Consider the following 20417-nt stretch of genomic DNA (forward strand, 5'->3'; position numbering starts at 1 on the left):
GGTCGCAAAATGTCATTCTCTGCGCTAATAACTAATAACATTTTGCGACCCGATTTTGGGGCCACATATCTCGGGGTCACTTATAGCTAGAAACCCCAAATTTGGTATGCAAACACAATAATACTAGCACTACAACATATCCAAATTTGAAGTGTCTAGCTCCAAGTGACCCCGAGATACATGGCCCTAAAGTCGGGTCAGAAAATATTTTCGAATGCGGTTGAAATAATGTCGAATCATGTTGAAATAATTTCGAATGCGGTTGAAATAATTTCGAATCATGTCGAATTCATTCGAATTAATTCGTTATATTTCTTTTGTATTCGTTGTAATTTGTTATTTTTTTTATTCGGACATTCGGATGCATCTGAATGTCCGAAAGATGCAAAATTCGTCCGAATTTCGATTTGTTACGAAACGAATTGCACAAGCCTAATTGGTAGGCGTGTTTCTATTATTCCTCCATAAATATTTTTTGGGCATTCACGCCTTTCCATACACGGCATAATATATTTAACGAAGCTCTGTGTTTATGTTCCTCGAGTACCTAGGAACATGTGACATAACCAAGCTTGGGCCAAATCTAGCCTAGAATACCGGTCATCTCTGTCTCTCCAGCTTGGTACATGGGCCCAGGATTACTAATGTTTTCTATGGCTGTGTCTGGCACATGAACATACAACATGTTTAAATGGAGACAAGTGCCAAAGAGAACATAAACCCTGTTCAGCCACAGAAGCTTGGTCCTCCTGCATCGGAGTTCTGAACTACCAATGGGACATTTATATTAACAATTAACTTATCCAGACCATATGGGATCTCCCCTTACGCTCTGCCCACGCCAGTGTATTCTTGGTCTCCTCCCCCTTCCGGGAGGAAAACAAATATCTTAGGATCTTTTTACAGGAGACTCTCTTCGCTGCTAGGATGCAGATAGCTCAATTATGGCTTCGGCCTGCCCCCCCCCCCCCCCAACGATCCAGCAGTGGAAGAGAGCTGTCAACCAAACTTTACCTTACAAAAAAATGATTTATTCTAATCAAGGATGCCCGTGGAAATTCCACAAAATATGAGATAGGTGGTTGGAAAATCCCCACAGCTGTGTGAGTTGGGGTTCTGGGATTATGCGCAGAGTGTGGGTCGATGCCTCTTTGATATGCCCATCTGGGCGATCTATACCATTTATATCTATACTATATAAAGACATTGTATTGCGTGCACTGCAAGTTTCAGCATGCTATGTCAGACATGGAATGTGACCTCCTTCATGATGTTTGGTGCCTGTTGCACCGGTTTTTGATTATGTATTATTATGTAATTTTTTTTTTACATGCTCAAAAAACAATTAACTTATCCTATAACGGTCTTACTGAGGTGGACAAATAAGTAATAAGGGGTCTGGAATATGCTCCCCTGCATTTTGGTTGTCCTCCTAGAACCGGAAGCGGGCAGAGTCCTGCTACATCACTTCAAGCTGGCCAATTTTGCAAGTATAATTATGTAAAACAATAAAAATAAGTGCCTATACTGTTTAAAATCTAGTAAAACACTGTCTCACCCTGCTTCTGCACATGCTCAGCTGCTTTCTATTTTTTGTCGCTGTGTTGAAAATGTAGAGGGGGCAATCTGCTGACAGTCTAAAGCAGGGATATGCAATTAGCGGACCTCCAGCTGTTGCAGAACTACAAGTCCCATGAGGCACTGCAAGACTCTGACAGCCACAAACAATGACACCCAGAGGCAGAGGCATGATGGGACTTGTAGTTTTGAAACAGCTGGGAGGTCCGCTAATTGCTTATCCCTGGTCTAAAGATTTACTGCTGTTCAGGTTTTCTGGGCGTAAGCAAAATGGCAGCTTCCAGCAAGAAGAAACAGGAGCAATGCTGGAGGAAATTTACAGCACAAACTCATTTTGGAGGTATAACTATTAATGTGGAATGTATGTAAAAAAAAAAAAACATTTTTTTTTTTCAAGTTGTTATGGGTAAAGTTCAGCTTTAAGCAGCGGTCACATGCTTAGGCTCATGTGAGTAGCATTGGAGTTTTTTTTTTTTTTTTTACCCATCCAAACAAGACATAGCTTTGGGTAAAGGGTCTGGTTTAATTTTAGGATATGTGGAGTGGAGAATTATCAATAGGTTTCTAGCAGGTAGGAGAAATCTTTGCTAGGAGGGATAAAGGAAGTTAGGGATAGTGAATATAGAAAGGTAGGCGAATATTTAACAACTGACACCTTGTGTCTGCAGAAAAGCAGAATTTCAGAAAAAAATAATATTTTAGGCAAATCAATGTACAAGGTGTCATTTGCTTAAGTAATATTTGATTCTAACTTGCTAAAATTTCATCAATAAAATGTAGTTTGCTCCTATGTTAAATAGTACCTCTCCTATCACATCTGCAGTTTGTACTATATTGTGAAATATATGGTGTCTGATGGACTTGACAAAAAAAAAAAAAAACGGCATCTTGTTAACTAAAAAAACAAGCATTATCTGCGGCATAAAACGGGGCATTAGTCTTTATGCACATGCAGAAACCATACATGCGTTAGTCTGCGGTTGAGAACGTGTCAGATGGGAGGGGCCTGTTGGCATATTCGCGATCACATTGAGCGCTGAGTCAAAGCTTGACTCCCAAGGAGGAGAATTACCTTGCAAATATCCAAGGTTTACCCGATTCATCACATCACTGGCAGTTAAATTTGCTACATCCTCTACAGAGAACATACAGAAGAAAAAAAAGGCACAGACATGAACAAAAGAGAGAAAGAGAAAGAAAGAGAAATCAGCAAGAGACTAAATCGAGTAGAACACATCAGGTTTGGCTTTAAAATGTTCCTGTCGCCACGTGTGGGCCTGTCTAGCGTGGCCTGCCGTTCTGTTACTAGTCAGAGGACCCCTTCTCTGGGAATTTTCCTTTGTAATGTAATCACGGGGTGTGTTGTTATGCATACTGGAGCAAGATTTTTAAAACACTTTCTCCAGTCTGCATAAATGGGATTTAAGCTGACATATGAGGTCACGTCACCTACCACGAAGAAAGTAATAGCTGATTATGGAGGGAGCCAAATTTATAATACAGTAACATTGCATGACTGAAAGCTAAAAATATAAAAATAGACTCAGCATCTCAAAAAAAAAAAAAAAAAAAACACCACCACAAAATATAAAGGTTGTAAAAAAACAAAAAAACAATCATATTTCTTTGAACAGAAAAAAATATAAATGTTGTAAAAAAGTTTTAGTTTACATTGCATCCGGAAAGTATTCACAGAGCTTCACTTTTTCCACATTTTGGTATGTTACAGCTTTATTCTAAAATAATTAAATCCATTCATTAAATTCAAATTCATTATTTTCCTCACAATTCTACAAACAATACCTCATAATGACAACATGAAATACTTTTGTTTAAAATCTTTTGCAAATGTATTAAAAAAACAAAAGATGATACCATGTACCTTACGCAATACTTTGTTGAAGCACCTTTGGCACCAATTACATCCTCAAGTAGTTTTAAAGCGGGAGTCCGCCGGGAATCCGCGTTTTTTTTTTTTTTTTAAAGCCAGCAGCTACAAATACAGCAGCTGCTGACTTTTAAAATAATGACACTTACCCGCCCAGCGCGCCCGCGATGTCGGCACCCGAAGCCGATCTCTCGATCGTCTCTCGGGTCCTGCCGCCGCCATCTTGGGTATGGGAATCAGGAAATGGAGCCTTTCGGCTTCATTTCCCGGTTCCCTACTGCGCATGCGCGAGTTGCGCTGCGCAATAAGGACGGTCCCCGCTGCCTCTGGGATCTGTGTGTTTCCCAGCAGGCAGCGGGGCACTTGCGGAAAGGGGCGTAATCTACGCCCCTTTCCGCAGAGAGCTATCCCGGAAGTGGGTGCAGATACCTGTACTGTACAGGTATCTGCACCCCCCTCCCCCCCTGAAAGGTGCCAATTGTGGCGCCGGAGGGGGGGAGGGTTCCGATGAGCGGCAGATCCACTTTAGGGTGGACCTCCGCTTTAAGTACGATTGGCACACGTATTTTTAGGCAGTTTCTCCCGTTTTTTTTTTTGCAGGGCCTCTCAAGCTCCACCAGGTTGGATGGGGACGCGTCTGTGCACAGCCATTTTCAGATCTCTCCAGAGATGTTCAATTGGGTTCAAGTCTGGGCTCTGGCTGAGCCACTCAAGGACATTTACAGAGTTGTCCTGTAGCCACTCCTTTGTGATCTTGGCTGTGTGCTTAGGGGTCGTGGTCCTGTTGGAAGATGAACCTTCTCCTCAGTCTAGAGGTCCAGAGCGCTCTGGAGAAGGTCTTCATCAAGGATGTCTCTGTACATTGCTGCACTCATCTTTACCTCGATCCTGACTAGTCTCAAAAAGTTCAATCTTTGTTTCATCAGACCACAGAATTTTGTTTTTCATGGTCTGAGAGTCCTTGTGGTGCCTTTTGGCAAACTCCAGATGGGCTGTCATGTGCCTTTTGTCATGTGCCTTTTACTGAGGAGTGGCTTCCACCTGTCCACACTACCATACAGGCCTGATTGATGGAGTGCTGCAGAGATGGTTATTCTTCTGGAAGGTTCTACTCTCTCCACAGAGAAATGCTGGAGCTCTGTCAGAGTGACCATCGGGTTGTTTGTCACCTCCCTGACTAAGGCCCATCTCCCCCGATCACTCAGTTTTGGCCAGGCGGTTGCTCTAGGAAGAGTCCTGGTAGTTCCAAACGTCTTCTATTTACGGATGATGGAGGCCACGGTTGTCATTGGGACCTTCAATGCTGCAGAATTTTTTCTGTAGCCTCCCCCAGATCTGTTCTGACATGCACTGTTAAAGCGGAGGTCCACCCTAAAGTGGAGCTTCCGCTCATTGGAATCCTCCCCCCCTCCGGCGCCACAATTGGCACCTTTCAGGGGGGAGCGGGGTGCAGGTACCTGTACAGTACAGGTATCTGCACCCACTTCCGGCATAGATATCTGCAGAAGGTACGCCCCTTTCCGCAGAATCTACGCCCCTTTCCGAAGGTCCCCCGCTGTCTGCTGGGAAACACACGGATCCCAGAGACAGCGGGGACCATCCTTATTGTGCAGCGCGACTCGCGCATGCGCAGTAGGGAACCGGGAAATGAAGCCGCAAGGCTCCACTTCCTGATTCCCATACCCAAGATGGCGGCGGCAGCACCCGAGAGACGTTCGAGAGATCGGCTTCGGGTGCCGACATCGCGGGCGCGCTGGGCGGGTAAGTGTCATTATTTTAAAAGTCAGCAGCTGCAGTATTTGTAGCTGCTGGCTTTTAAAAAAAAAAAAAACGGCGGACTCCCGCTTTAACTGTGGGACCTTATATAGACAGGTGTGTGCCTTTCCAAATAATGTTCAATCAACTGATTTTTCCCCAGATGGACTCCAATCAAGTTGTAGAAAAATCTCACAGATGATCAGTGGAAACAGGACGCACCTGAGCTCAATTTTGAGTGTCATGACAAAGGCTGTGAATACTTATGTACATGGAATTTTATTTGGTTTTTTATTTTTAATAAATTTGCAAAGATTTTAAACAAACGTCTTTCAGTTGTCATTATGGGGTTTTGTTTGTAGAATTTTGAGGAAAATAATGACTATATTCAATTTTTGACTAAGGCGATAACATAAAAAAAATTGGAAAAAAGTGAAGCGCGTTGAATACTTTCCGGATGCACTGTATATCAGCTATATGTAAATCCAAGTGCATCAAAACAAAAGGTGCTCAATGTCTTACAGATATTTGTATTTCTAAAGCAGTTGCATCCCAAGTATATAAGTCTGTTCCCTGCCAGCACCCGCACAGTGGGATCCTTTCTTGCGTGGAAACAGTGGTCTCTCCACTAAGACCCCTTTCACACTGGGGCAGTTTTCAGGCATTTTAGCGCTAGAAATAGCCCCTGACAACTGCATCCCACGCCGCCTGCATTTGAAAGCCCAAGTGCTTTCACACTGGAGTTGTGCGCTTGCTGGGCGTTAAAAAAAGTCTTGCAAGCAGCATCTTTGGGGTAGTTTGGGAGCGTTCCAAAAATGCCCCTGCCCATTGCAATGAATGGGCAGCTCTTCCGAAGCGCTTGAAAAGTGCTTTGGAAGTGCCCCCAAAACAGGCATTTTTTAACCCCTTCTTCGGCCACCAGTGGGGGGTTAAAAGCGCCCAAGCTTAAACAGCGTTAAAGCGCCACTAAAACGAGTGGCGCTTTACCGCTGACGCACGGGCGGCCCCAGTGTGAAAGGGTTCTTAGTCAGACCTGTAGCTGCGCAATCAGCAAAGCATATGCTCCCCGCTAATTGCAAAGCTCTGGGACAAGTGTCCTGCTCTGCAGCATGCTGGCTGAGGACAGGCTTTTCTACTCATGTTGTGGTTGCTTTTTAAACAAAACAAATTGTTAGACTTTTTCCGCTTTTCGTTTTGACATACTTGGACTGTATTTAGTGGATTACTGAACGTTCAATGAAAGGCTTTAAAAGTGGTTTTACACCCAACATCCTGGGAGCAAATCACAAATTGAATTCCCAATAAGGTAAACACTAAGAATTCATTCAGTTATTTTAACACTTGCAGAGGTAGGGTGTTTATTACCCAGAATGCATTTCAGTTTGCGGGTAATAATTTACGCTTAACCACTGACATTTAGTCTTCACATTGCTGCTACCAGCCCTGCCCACACTTATTTGTGTAAGCCCTTGTACACACCGTCGGACATTGCGACAACAAAATCCATAGGATTTTGTCCGAAACTGGTGTTGCATACACACGGTCGGACAAAGTTGTCGGAAAATCCGATCGTTGGTAACGTGATGACATTTGTTCGTTACGACGGGACTACGTTCAGGCCAATAGCTTTGGTCTAGGAATTTGATCTGAGCATGCGTGGCACTTTGTCCGATCGGAATTCTCTACAAACGATCGGACAAAGTCTGATCGGATCATGTTGCCGGAAAATTTTTATAGCCCAGCTCTTAAACTTTGTCGGTCGGATATTCCGACGGAAACAGCCCGATGGAGCCCATACACAGTTGGATTATCCGACAACACGGTCCGATTGGACATTTTCCATCGGAATGCCCGACCGTGTGTACAAGGGCTAACAGTGTTGCTAAGGTCACGTCACACAACTGCCTTTGGAGTTCGTTATTTTCCATAGGTAAAACGTTTTACAGTTACGGGCTTTCACATCTGTTGTTCTTAAGTACGTTGCAATGGGCTGTTTTTCCTAAAAAGAGTATATGAGCGCAAACTCTAGAGTACATCACACTACAAATAAAGCACATTGTGTACATTTAGAGGGTCAGGAAATTAAAGGAGATGCTGAACAAACACTTAAGGTTAGTCCAACATGGACTCATTTTCGAGTGATGCCATGTTAACAAGCATATGGAGACAGGGGATCAAAGCTTGGCATATGATGCTGGCAAAACTCACTAAAACTTTGTAAGAAACATGAACAGCATCTATCTTACCTATTTCCTGCTTTCTAAAGATATGCAAACCTCAGCTACCCTCTCCAGGCACGCTCCCGCTGGCCTGCAGTGTTGATGTACAGCCTCATGGGCCAGCTAGGAGTGTCAGAGAGCATGGGCCTAAGCTCTCGGCCAAAGTAAGTAGCTGACATTTGATAACAAAGGTGGTCGTGATTTCCAGGCTTCCAGAATGCAGTAACATATATAATTGCACATATGAAGCAAATCTAGCTTCAGTTTTCCATCCATGTCATCCATTTTGCAATAGCCATAGGGCCAGTTTAAGCATTTCATGGGCAAATCTATGTACATGTGCAGACGCGGGTAAAGGAAACTTTTCCTTACGGGAACACAGAAGCCACCACTGCTGACCATTCCTCCTGGAATTGCTGGTTGCTTGGTCATTATGCTCATCCACTCGCTGCAATACTTGGAGCCTCAGACTGGGAACAAGGATGCATATCACAACTTGCTCCGGGTCAACGCCTCCGAAAGTTATGAAGCCAGAGGGGGTCAGCCAACAGCTAAGCAATTCAAATTTTTTTGAAAGCATAGATATTATAGGCAAAGGATAAATGTATGATAACAAACTGTAACAAATTCACGGTCAACACACAAAGTAACACAAGCCACGATATAATATTTCTGGAAGTTACAGTCTGCCTCGCTATTCATATATCCAGCCCTGGCACCTACTGCACCGGGAGGTGCAGAGGCCAAGAAAGGTGATGGAAAGCACTTGGACCCCGGAATAATCTGTCTAGCTTAGTCTGAAAATTTAAGGAAAATTTTATTTTTTCCCCTTTAAAAGGTGGAACAATCTGTTCAATGCCTAGAAATGTACAAAAACGTGCACAAGCCCATGGAGAGCACTGCACCAGGCTCAACAATGCAGCACCTAAATCAAACTATGGCTTAATCTGGTGGAATGTGACCAGGGCCAGTGCTAGACTATCTTGTGCCCTAGGCAAGACCAACTACTTGCACCCCCCCCCCCTCCCAAAGAAAATAAAGGCTGCAAATGCAGCCTGTACAGGGATACTTTCTCAACTCCTTGCCAATGTTAGCTCCGTGTGGAGACTGACTGGGGAGCTGGGAGGAAGTGATGTTGCGCAACACCTTATTGGCTGGATACCTCTTCTTCACGGATTGGCTGAAGTTTGCAGGAGGCAACTTCGTCTCCAGCTAATATCATCCAATCTTGCAACGGTATGCGGAACATTGGTGCAGTGTGTGGGAAACAGGGCAGCTATCAAAAATTTTGGGGCTTCTTTACACAGCTTTAGAGTTGAGCCCCTCGGGCCTGACCCCCTTACATCTGAGTTTACCTCTTATTAGGGTCCCCAAGGTTCCACACATTACATCAGGGTCCCCAGAGTGCCCCCCCTTCATTGGTGTCCCCACAGTCACCCCCCCCTTACATCAAGCCTCCATTCACACATATGTGAATTGTATGCGGGTTTCCTCCGCAGGCAGTGTGACCGTCTCACAATGGATCTGGTTCACACAGCTCCGGGGTGGCCGTGGTTCACATTGAAAAAGGGTCCTGTGTGTTTTCTGGTCTGATTAAGGTGTGAATTCAGGCAAACATTTTGACCTGATTCACACCTGAATCGGTGAACAGGGACACCCTGGACCTCCTGCTGTGAACCACGGGTGCAGCATGTGTGAATGGAGCCTTAAAGATGATTTTTTTTGTATGCAGGGAATATTTAGTAGGTCAAATCCATCTCTTTATAAAGTGTACATATGACACACCAGAACACACCAACATAGACAAATGCAAACAATGAAATCTCTGCTACATCCAATTTCATGTTGCCATGTTGGGAGTGACAGAGGGTGCAATTGATCACATTGCCCAATAGCGAACTATTTCTTACCCAAACACCAAAGGGCAAATAAAATACGGCAGCAACCAATGGCAGTAGAAACATTTTGAGTGGAGAAGTTGAGAATGTTTTGTTAATGAGCAGACCTCAATATCCTTCGCCAGTGGTGGCAACTACTGTGTAAGAAGCATAAGGGCAGCCATTTTGTCAGAGACAATTCCTTGCATAAATTCTAAAGGCACACTCCAGCCAAATATAAAAATTACAGAGTTTATCTGACAAATCCCAGCATTCATTATGTCAGCCTAGCTATCCAGCTTGCTAAATTCCTTTACTTGCTGGTATCCTTCACATTTCTTAAACCTTTATTCTGAGACGTTGCACAGCATGTGTGACAAAGGCAGCAGTCCTGCCTAGAATCTCTGAAAAAAGTCTGCTGAATCTGATTGAAATGGATTAAGTGCAAATCAAATTAATGGTGTATTGAGTGGACTGATTTTCACTCAGCTAGATGGCATTAGTTGTGATGAATGGTCCCTCACACTGTCACAGAAACATAACATATAACATATGACAAATGGCTGAACAGGTTTTCTAACACATGAATGATATACTCAGAACTGAGGCCCACAATGGCAACAAAAAACCCAACAAGAGCACAGCAAGGACTTACCATACCCCGTCGTTGGGAGGCCCAGGTGCTTCATACGGTTTTTCACCAACTCAGAGAGTTCCTGACGCTCCGATCTCCGGTACAAGTTTAGTCGCTGTTGGCTTATCCACTCCGCTGTCTTAGTTGTCTGCTTGTTCCCTTTCCTGCTTAGCCTCCGTGCCCACTGCATGCTCTTCCTGCGTAGCAGCGGGTGCTCGGATTGGTCGCTGGACGTGGAGTTCCTGTGGCTGGGCTTACCCGTCCAGTGCTCCTTTGTGTCTTTCGTGTCTTCACATTCTTCCACATTGATTGAGATTTGAGACTAAAAATTTAAACAGAAGTTAGAGCGTGATGCTGTACTGGATGCTATAGACAATGAAAATCCAATACATAAATTCCCCATAGTTCTCTTGCTCAACCATAGGTTTATTGTGTTATACCTACGCACAGGTAAACAGACGTTAACAGAGGAACCTTGATGCATTTGGCACAAAATGCCTATTCGTAAGGTCCTTCTGAATAAAGGAAACACATCAATGTTCATCTGATAATGTCTGCAATAACAATCAGTCTCATCCTCCTTTGTCCTACCAGTCAGAAAACTAAAGCCCCGTACACATGACCGGACTTTTCAACATCCAAAGTCTGACGGAATGATTCCGGCGGACCATTCGATCGTGTGTGGGCTGCAACGGACTTTTGATTCGCAAAAGTCTGACAGACTTTAGAAATGAAACATGCTTCAAATTTTTCGCCCAGAACTCTGCCGGACCCAGTTCCTACCGAGAAATCCGCTTGTGTGTATGCTAGTCCGACGGACAAAAACCGACGCTAGTGCAGCTATTGGCTACTGGCTATGAACTTCCTTATTCGAGTCGGGTCGTACGTCATCACGTTCGAATCCGTCGGAGTTTGGTGTGATTGTGTGTGGCCAAGTCCGCTCATTCGGAAAGTCCGTCAGAATTCTACCAGAACTCCGTCAGAACTCCTTCGAAAGTCTGTCGGACTTAATCCCTCGAAAAGTTTGGTCGTGTGTACGCGGCATTAGATGATTTGCTACTATAAACTTTTTTATTTAGCCATGAAAACAGAAAATTTATTATCAAATACTTACCATAATTTTCCTTTCCCGGTGGACTCCATGGAAGTCTATGTGTGGGTTAACCCTGCCTCCTCTCCAATGCTATAAATAAATTCAAGCTCACAGCCAGAGACTGCGTTCTAGCCAACTCTTGACCAATGGGTGGGAACTTCGTCTGCCATGGAGTCCATCAGGAAAGGAAAATTACAGTAAGTATTTGATAATACATTTTCAGTTTTGAATGAATGAATGAATGAATGACTTGTATAGCGCTACCTATACAAACTGAATCGCCTCAGGGCGCTTTTGTTGCCACCGGTGTCCATCTGCAGCTATTTATGCGGTCCTTAACCTGTAGAGTCCTGACACACTTACAACATTGACATACACATACACATATTATGGCCAAATTTTTTTGGACAGGGTCCAATTAACCTACCAGCATGTCTTTGGAGTGTGGGAGGAAACCGGAGTACCCGGTGGAAACCCACGCAGGCACAGGGAGAACATGCAAACTCCAGGCAGATAGTATCGTGGTCGGGATTTGAACCAGCAACCTTATTGCTGCTAGGTGAAAGTGCTAACCACTACACCACTGTGCTGCCCAGTTTTCCTGACAGACATGGCAGTCTACACGTGGGAAATAACTAGCCAAACTAAATGAGTCGTTATGCTGATCAAAAAGAAATTTAATTTGCCCTGTCAACCAACAGGATTCTTAAACCAAATTTCACAGAAGATAGAGAAGCAGGTTCTATGCAATAATGTGACATAAAGGTATTAATGGAGACCCACAAGGCCGCTTTGCAGAAGACATCTGGAGCCACATGCCAGGCTGCTGCTCATGAAGCCGCCATACCCCTGGTGGAATGTGCCGTCACCACCTCTTGAGGAGCCAAGCCCTTAGCCCTATAAGCCTGCTGGATGGATTGGACAAGTGAGGCTGCGATAGTTCTGGTTGAAGCTCGCTTTCCTTTGTTATTCCCGGAGTGCAGGATAAACAAATAGTCAGAATGTCTAAAAGAGGAAGAAACTTGCAGGCATTCCTTCAGTATTTCCCCTACATCCAGAGGGTGAGCTTCAGTGGACCCTGGGTCCCTGAATGTAGGTAGGACAATTTCTTGGTTCTCATGGAACACTGAAGTAACTTTTGGGTGTGAGCCAAGCATAGGCATGAGGATCACCCAGTCCGGGAAGAAAGTCAGGAATGTGACCCAAGGACCCGATCTCAGAAACCCTTTTGGCCGAAGTGATGGCTACTAGGAAGGTGACTTTTGCAGAGGTCTTTGATAGAGATTGGAGAAGATCCTGTGGTACTGAGTCCAGTCAGTGATTCAAGAACAAGGGGGAGATCCCATTTGTGGAATCTTCGCCTTCTTTGGGGCCTGAGTCTTGCCGCCCCACGGAAGAACTGCCGGAATAGAGGGTGAACGGCCCATGAGGTACTGGAGAAGGCTGACAGGACTGAGACTTGGACCCTGAGAGAGCTGATGGATAGAGACAGATCTAGGCCGGATTGAAGGAAGCTGAGGATATCTTGGATTCCTAGATCTCTGAACGATCTACCTGTAGATGATGAGGATTCAACAAACTTGGCCTATATTCTCCCGTAGACCGTATTTGTTCTTGCCTTTCTCAAGCTCATAAGGGTGGAAATCACTCCTTACACGCACTCAAGAGTTTGTAGCCTCACCCTCTCAAGAACCAGACCATCAGTCTCAGTCAGGCAGGACTGCCCCCTGAGAAAGAAGGTCCATTCTGAGAGGAAGAGGAACCGTGTCCCGGAAGCTGAGCTGGGTCAGGAGGGGAAACCATGGCCTGTTTGACCAGTAAGGCTCTATAACCACCACCTTGACTGCTTCCGCTCTGGGTCTCTGCAAAAATCTGAGGATGATTGGTAATGGGGGGAAAGGCATATGCCCTACTGAACTCCAACGATCTGTCAGGGCATCTATTCAGAAGCCCTTGCTGCAATGGCCCCGAGTATAATACTTCCTGATCTTGAAGTTGTAAGGGGAGGCATATGGGTCTACTTCGGGATTGAATCCCAAAGACATAATCCACTCGAACGTCTCCACATGAAGGGACCACTGGTTGTTGTCCAACTGTGTGCGAGACAGGAAGTTCGTTTGGATGTTCTGGACTCCGGGGATGAAGACTCCTGAGATATTGGCCAAGTTTTTCTGGGCCCAGGACATGATGGGCTCGTCTACTTGGAGCAAGGTGGAGCTCCAGGTGCCCCTTTGCCTCTTCGCATAGGAGACCGCTGTGGTGTTGTCCATTCTCAATAAAACTGATTCCCCTTTCAGGAGATGAGTGAAGGTTTGAAGGGCACACCAGGCTGCTCATAGTTCCAGGACGCTTGAGCCCGAGTTGTGAAGACGGGCATCCCATCTGCCTTGTGCAAGTTCTGACCTGCAGAGGGCTCCCCATCCAGCACCTCTGGCATCGGCCGTGACCCATTAGACAGGGGCAACAGAGTGGCACGTGAGCAGATTTATGAGCTTAAGCCACCAGAAGGGGCTGTTCCTCATCACTGATGTTATATGAATGTATTGATTGCTGTTCCATTGCTGGAGAAACCCTGTCTGGAAATGGCGTAACCTCCATAGAGACCATTTGACCATGGGGGTCGTAGAGACCATCGTGCTGATAATTTTTAGGCACTGTGAGGCCCTCAGGCTTGAGGAGTTCAAAGCCTGTGATATTCTCTCTCAAATGATTGGGATCTTCTCCACTGGGAGAGAGATGGTACTTTCCCTCCGTGTCGAATTGGGCCCCTAAGTATATCAAGCGCTGAACTGGTTCCAGATGGCTTTTCTCCAGGTTTAGGAGCCAACAGAATTTGAGCAGTGTGGTCATAACCTGCTCCTTGTGGATCAGCAGCTGCTCCTTGTCTTGGGATAGTAGCAAAAGGTTGTCAAGATAGTGGTACAACGGTATCCCTTTTGTTCTGATGAGGGCTACCATGGCCAGAAGAACCTTTGAAAAGACTCGGGGTGAGGTTGTCAGCCCGAAAGGGAGGCAGGTGAACTGTAGATGTTCTTGCCCGACCCTGAGCTAGAGGTATTTGCGGAATTCTTCTGCCACGGCACGTGGAAATTGGCTAATCTCAATCGACTTAAAAGATGCCTATCGCCGGGTTGCACGGCTTGCTGGATGGAAGACAGAGTCTCCATTTTGAATGTTTCATATTTTATAAACTTATTTAGGTAAATTAGGTCTATCAAGGGGCGCCATGGACCGTTTTTCTTTTGCTCTAAGAAGAGAGGGGAGTATACCCCCTAGAACGCTTCTCCTTTTGGGACAGGCACCAAGACTCCCTGTGCCATCAGCGAATTCTTATAGGACAGTAACACCTGCTTCTTTTCTTCTGACCGTGGTAGCAGGGTAGAAATAAATCTGGGGGAGGAGTACTGGTGAAGGACCATGTGTGGCCTGTAGAGACCGTCTTGATGGTCCAGCAGGCCGAGATTAAGGCCACCCAGACGTTGCGGAAGAGAAGCAGACGCGCCCCCACCCGACCCGCCTGGGCAGGTCCTATCTCAAAACGACTTAGCCAGCTTAGCCCGCCAGACGCCTGGCTTTTAGCGGGCTTTTGGAAGAAATTCTGGCCTCTATTCTGACCGTACCTAATTGTAATTGTATATTGAAACAATTGGCTGACAGCCGGGTGACATCATGTCGGCTGTCAGCCGATTATACCACAGACGGGACGCACATACATAAAACACTCTCTTCGGCGTGTCTTTGAAACAATCTTTGAATACATTGTATCCTTTGCCCCTTGTAGATGGCGGCTTCAATATACAATTACAATTAGGTACGGTCTGTTTTTCTTTTCCCTTTCTCTTTGTGCTTACTCACCGTCTCGCAACACTCTGCCCAAGCTCGTTTGTGCCTCAATACCCTATATGCTTCTTTATTTTTACAGGACATTTGGCTTCTAATCCTTTGACCCCTTTCTTTGAACAGCACGGGCTTTATATATATTTAAGCTACCTTTCCATCTAACCATAATTGATATTGTGTTTTTTTTTTTTTTATCTGCGTATAGGCGGTGAGTACATTTTGTTTTGTTTGTTTTTTGTAAAAAAAAAAATATTTTTCTGATATATAATTTATGTATAGGTTTTTTACACAATTCCTATAAAATTTATTTTGTTTTTTTTTTTTTACATTTTTATTGTAGGATTTTTTAGCTATAATCCTATTTATGTCGGCTTCAGTTTTTGATGATTAATGGTGTCCACCACTCCAACTCCTCCATTTTCTTTTTTATGAAAAAAACTATGCACAATTGACATTCCTGTCCCAGCTGTACAGGCAGGGCCGTCTTTAAGGCAGGGCAAAAGGGGCAGCTGTCCTGGGCCCTGTCATTGTTGTGGGGCTCAAAGCAGCTGCCTTATACTTGCCAACTATATCCCAGTTTAAATTTCCTTGTCCCTTGAAGTTTTAGCCCTGTTGTTGTGTACAGATGACTCACCCGCAGACCCTGTGTTTACATGTAAATAACTGGCATTCATATGTAAATAGCAGCGGCATTACTAAACAAATAGCTGTGGCCATCTCATCTGCATTGATATGTAAATAAAGGTGGCATTCATGTGTATATCATGCTTCCCTGCAGTGAGAAGATGATGTGCTGTAACCTCTAGCAACTAATTAACAAGCAGAAATCATTTGCTGTAACCTCTAGCAACTAATCAGTGAGCCGTAATGTGTGCTGTAACTTCTAGCAACCAGTCAGTAAGCAGTAATGATATGCTGTAACCTCTGGCAACCAATCACAATTGCTGCCTGACCTGATACAGTAAACTGATTTTAAGTCCAGCTTCTATTTATTGTATGTCTCAGAGCAGGTGTAGAGTGAAATTGCATGGGAGGGGGCCCCCAAAAAAAAGTTTGCCCAGAGTCCAATCAATATTAAAGACGGCCCTGTGTACAGGGACTGCAAGAGGCTTATACCAAGTTGCATTCAGGTACTTACACTGCTTGCATGTAAAAAATACCTTAAATGCTTCATTAATGAATTCAGAACTGCCTTAATTTGTGTAATTTATATACTGGAGGTTCTTGGGGGTTCTTTGCAAGTTTGGGGGTGCATTTCTGCAAATCAAGTTGGAGATTAAGTCAGGATCAATGGTGTCCTCAATGCTGAGAAATACAGGCAGATAATTATCCATTATGCCCTTCCATCAGCGAGGCCTGTAATTGGCCTCAAGTTTATTCTGCAGCAGGACAACAACCCCAAACATACAACCAATGTCATTAGAAACTATTTTCAGTGTAAAAAAAAACAAGGAGTCCTGTCCTGAAAGTAATGATCTGGCCCCCACAGAGCCCTGATCTCAGAATCATTGAGTCTGTCTATGAATATATGAAGAAATAGAAAGATTTCAGGCAGCCTACATCCTCAGAAGATCTATGGTTAGTTCCCAAAGATGTTTGGAACGACCCAACTGCCGATTGCCTTAAAAAACTGGGTGCAAGGGTACCTAGAAGAATTGATGTTGTTTTGGAGGCAAAGGGCGGTCACACCAAATATTGATTTGATTTGTATTTCTCTTCTGCTCATTTACTTCTATTTTGTTAATTGGTAAAAATAAACCATTAACACTTCTATTTCTGAAAGCATTCTTAAGGCTGGTACACACGGGTCAAATATCGGCCAGTTCAACAGGAACCAACCGACATTCAGCCAGTGTGTACAGCAGCCTGTCAGGTTTCTATCAAACAGGCTGGAAAACCGGCTTGCAGCCAATGGAACACAATACCACAATGGGGAGCTTGCTGTACTAACATCACATAGTACAGTGAGCACCTCAGTTTTTTATATTCACCTACAGTGTGTACCGGGCATTCATTTACAGTATTTTTAAACACCTGCCTAAAACTTTTGAACAGTACTGTATGTCTGGAGCTCAGCTTTAGTGGAACCAATTTAAAGAGGTTGTAAAGGTATTATTTTTATTTTTTTAAACAACAAACATGTTATACTTACCTCCACTGTGTAGCTCATTTTACACAGAGTGGCCCTGAACCTGGTCTTCTGGGGTCCCTCGGCGGCTGTTGTCTCGGCTCCCCCCTGCAAGGACTTCTCACCTTCATGCGAGATCCCTCGCATGGTGAGGAGTGCTTGCGGGCGTGCTCCCGTGATACAGCTGGCGGTCACAGCCACTCACTGTATCACTCGGCCCCGCCCCCCCAGAGCACCGCGTCATTGGATGTGATTGACAGCAGCACGAGCCAATGGCTGCGCTGCTTTCAATCCATTCGCTGTAACCAATCAATGGCCAGGCTGAGTGGCGAACAGGATGTCGCGGGCGAGCGTGGGACTTTTGAGGGGTCAGGTAAGAAAAACGGGGGGGGGGGGGGGCTGGCATTGTTGGATGTTTTTTCACCTTAAAGGGATTGTAAAGTAATTTTTTTTTTTCCTTAAAATAACAAACATGTTATACTTACCTCCACTGTGCAGCTCGTTTTGCACAGAGTGGCCCCGAACCTGCTCTTCTGGGGTCCCTCGGCGGCTGTCTCTGCTTCTTCCCGCAGGTACTTCTCACATTTTTTGCGAGCTCCCTCGCATGGTGAGAAGCACCTGCGGGCGCACTCCCGTGATACAGCCGGCGGCTATAGCCGCTCGCTGTATCACGCGGCCCCGCCCCCCCAGCGCGCCGCGTCATTGGATGTGATTGACAGCAGCGCGAGCCAATGGCTGCGCTGCCTTCAATCCATCCACTCCAGCCAATCAGCCGCCAGGCTGAGTGGTGAAGAGGAAGTCGGGGGCGAGCACGGGACTTTCAAGGGGTGAGGTACTGTGAGATGTTTTTTCACCTTAATGCATAGAATGCATTAAGGTGAAAAAAACATTTACCTTTACAACCCCTTTAATGCATTCTCTAAAAAACTTTTACCTTTACAACCCCTTTAAGTTAGGAACATGAGTGCTGCCATTGCTGCCTTTCTTGTTAATGTTAAAACTTGTCTCTTATCATATTGAATATTTTAGGTCTTATCACATACCCCCCAACTTTCTGAGATGGGAATGAGGGACACCTATTGGCAAAAGTATGTAAGAAACAAACACACCCCCTGTCACCCCCCCCCCCCCCTTAGAATGAGAATTGTACAATAAAAAATTATTGGTTAAACCCACATGTGCTTTACCACAACTATACTACTATTCCTTTATTTTGGCTTTTGGAATTTACAAATGCAGCAGTTTACAAATTGGATGAAAGGTTTAGCACCGGGGAAGACTTTTTGATAGATAAGTAATGCATTTTATATACAACTATAACGATGAGACCAAAATGAGGGACAAATGGGGAGGAAAGAGGGACTTTGTTCCAAAATCAGGGACAGTCGGAAGCTATGTATTATTATGTGTAAATAACACCAAGATAAAGAATGAGGGGGAATAAGGGTCACTAAGACAAAAAAAAAAAAAACACAGCAACAATAAAACCCTAAACCTTGGCCAAGTTATACCTATTTGATAAGGCACCTTTAACCACTTCAATACAGGGCACTTTCACCCCCTTCCTTCCCAGCCCAATTTTCAGCTTTCAGCGCTCTAGCGCTTTCAGTGACAATTGCGCGGTCATGCTACACTGTACCCAAATGAAATTGTTATCATTTTGTTCGCACAAATAGAGCTTTATTTTGGTGTTATTTATTCACGACTCCGTTTTTTTTTTTTGCGATATAAGCGCAAAAAAAGCGGAAATTTGGGAAAAAAACAATATTTTCTTTTTTCTATTTGAAAAGAAATCCAATAAAATCAAATTTTGTCATAAATTTAAGCCAAAATGTATTCTGCTACATGTTTTTAGTAAAAAAAATTCCGTTAAGTGTATAATAATTGGTTTGTGTGATCACGGACATATGTACGCAAATGATCATGTACATATGTGTGCAGGTGATCACGTACATATGTGTGCAGATAATCATTGGGACATGTGATTTTAGTGGGACATATGTGGGGGACATGTTTTTATTATTAGGGACATGTGTTTTTATTATTTGGGGACATGTATGTTTTGGGGACATGTGTGTTTTGGGGACATATGTGGGGACTGTGTTTTCACTGTGTGGTGTGTTGTGTGTTTACACTACACTGATGATCAGTGAGTAAAAAGCTGTGAAAAGCAGCCCATACTCACTGATCATCAGCCGGCTGCAGCGTTCTGCTCTCCTCTTCTCAGCGGTGACTTCCGTGTGAGGAGAGGAGAGCCGATTGCCTAGCAACCGGCTGTTTGTTTACATCACATGACGGCCGTGATTGGACACGGCCGTCATGTGATCAGGAGGGCCAATCACAGAGCCCTCCTGCCGATCTGAGATGTGCCGTGTCCGGGTGACACGAGCACATCGGGATCGCGCCGCTGCGCGGGCACGCGCGCGCGCGATCCCGCTGCTCCTGAATGACGTTCCTGAACGTCCTATCAGGAGCAGGCGGCTCCCACCCGGCCGTATATATACATTGGCCGGGTGGGAAGTGGTTAATCAAGAAACTTTTCATTTAGCTATATTTCCAAAAAGGTAGATCCCATACATCCATATGAAAAGTTCACTTTAAATGTTTCTTGAAGCTACTTTAGCTTGAAAGCACCCTAGTTATGCATGTACAGAGGCGGCAGTTTTGTTTTTATTCTACGGAACAGGAACGCTTACCTGTGTCCTGATATCATGTGGCTGTTTAAAGAAGAAAAAAACATATTGTTAATGTTCTACATTTCAGAAAGAAGCTTAAACTGTTACTAAACCCACAACAGTAAAATCAGCCTGTATATACAGTAAAGCATGCTTGTTATACTCACTCTGGAACCTAAGGGGTTAATCCTCTGCATTGTGTAAAAAGGCGGCTGGATCTTGTATTCACAGATCCTCCCCCTCCCTGCACTGTCCCCCTGGACAAGTCTAGATGAGACAGAGGCTTTGGAGTCAGGCTGCACATGCTCAGTTTGGTGTGTATTGCTAGAGAGTTTTTTTTTTTCTTGGGAGAGTGCATGTGATCAGCACAGGGCCAATCAGCACTGTCCAGACGTGTCCAGACAGAGGGTCAGGAACCCTGAAGCCTCATAGGACAGCTCAGTGCAATATGAAAACTCCTCCTACAAGCTTCACCATGAACTGATAGAAATCATAAGGCTGCTCTATACTACTGATGAGAAAAGGTATTTAGCAGTTTATATTTACTAAAATAATTGCATTTCCATATTCTGTGTACTATGGGAGACCAGATATTGTGAATGCAGGGTCCTGGGTTTAGTAACACTTTAAAAGTAACATAAAGTAAATAGTTATTACAGCCTTTCTCAACCTTTTCAACACAGAGGAACCCTTGAAATAGTTCTCCGGTCTCGGGGGGAACCCCTGCTAA

At 44.6% G+C, this 20417-nt stretch overlaps 1 protein-coding gene across 6 annotated transcripts in view; it reads right to left on the reverse strand.

Moving 5' to 3' along the window:
* Positions 1–20417, reverse strand: part of KCNT1 (potassium sodium-activated channel subfamily T member 1) — a 586129-nt gene that overhangs the window by 23037 nt on the left and 542675 nt on the right. For 4 of the 6 annotated variants that reach the window (XM_077468093.1, XM_077468120.1, XM_077468104.1 and 1 more), the window contains 3 exons: positions 19709–19729; positions 9973–10273; positions 2651–2713 (listed from right to left, as the gene is read on the reverse strand). In XM_077468093.1, coding sequence (XP_077324219.1) covers positions 2651–2713; positions 9973–10273; positions 19709–19729 — 385 coding nt within the window. The remainder of the gene's footprint in view (positions 1–2650; positions 2714–9972; positions 10274–19708; positions 19730–20417) is intronic. The other 2 variants (XM_077468101.1, XM_077468129.1) reach the window with 1 other exon arrangement.

Source organism: Lithobates pipiens, unplaced genomic scaffold (assembly GCF_037356315.1).
Source record: "Lithobates pipiens isolate NorthernLeopardFrog02 unplaced genomic scaffold, aLitPip1_a1.2 Scaffold_11, whole genome shotgun sequence".
In the NCBI taxonomy this organism is placed as follows: Eukaryota; Metazoa; Chordata; class Amphibia; order Anura; family Ranidae; genus Lithobates; species Lithobates pipiens.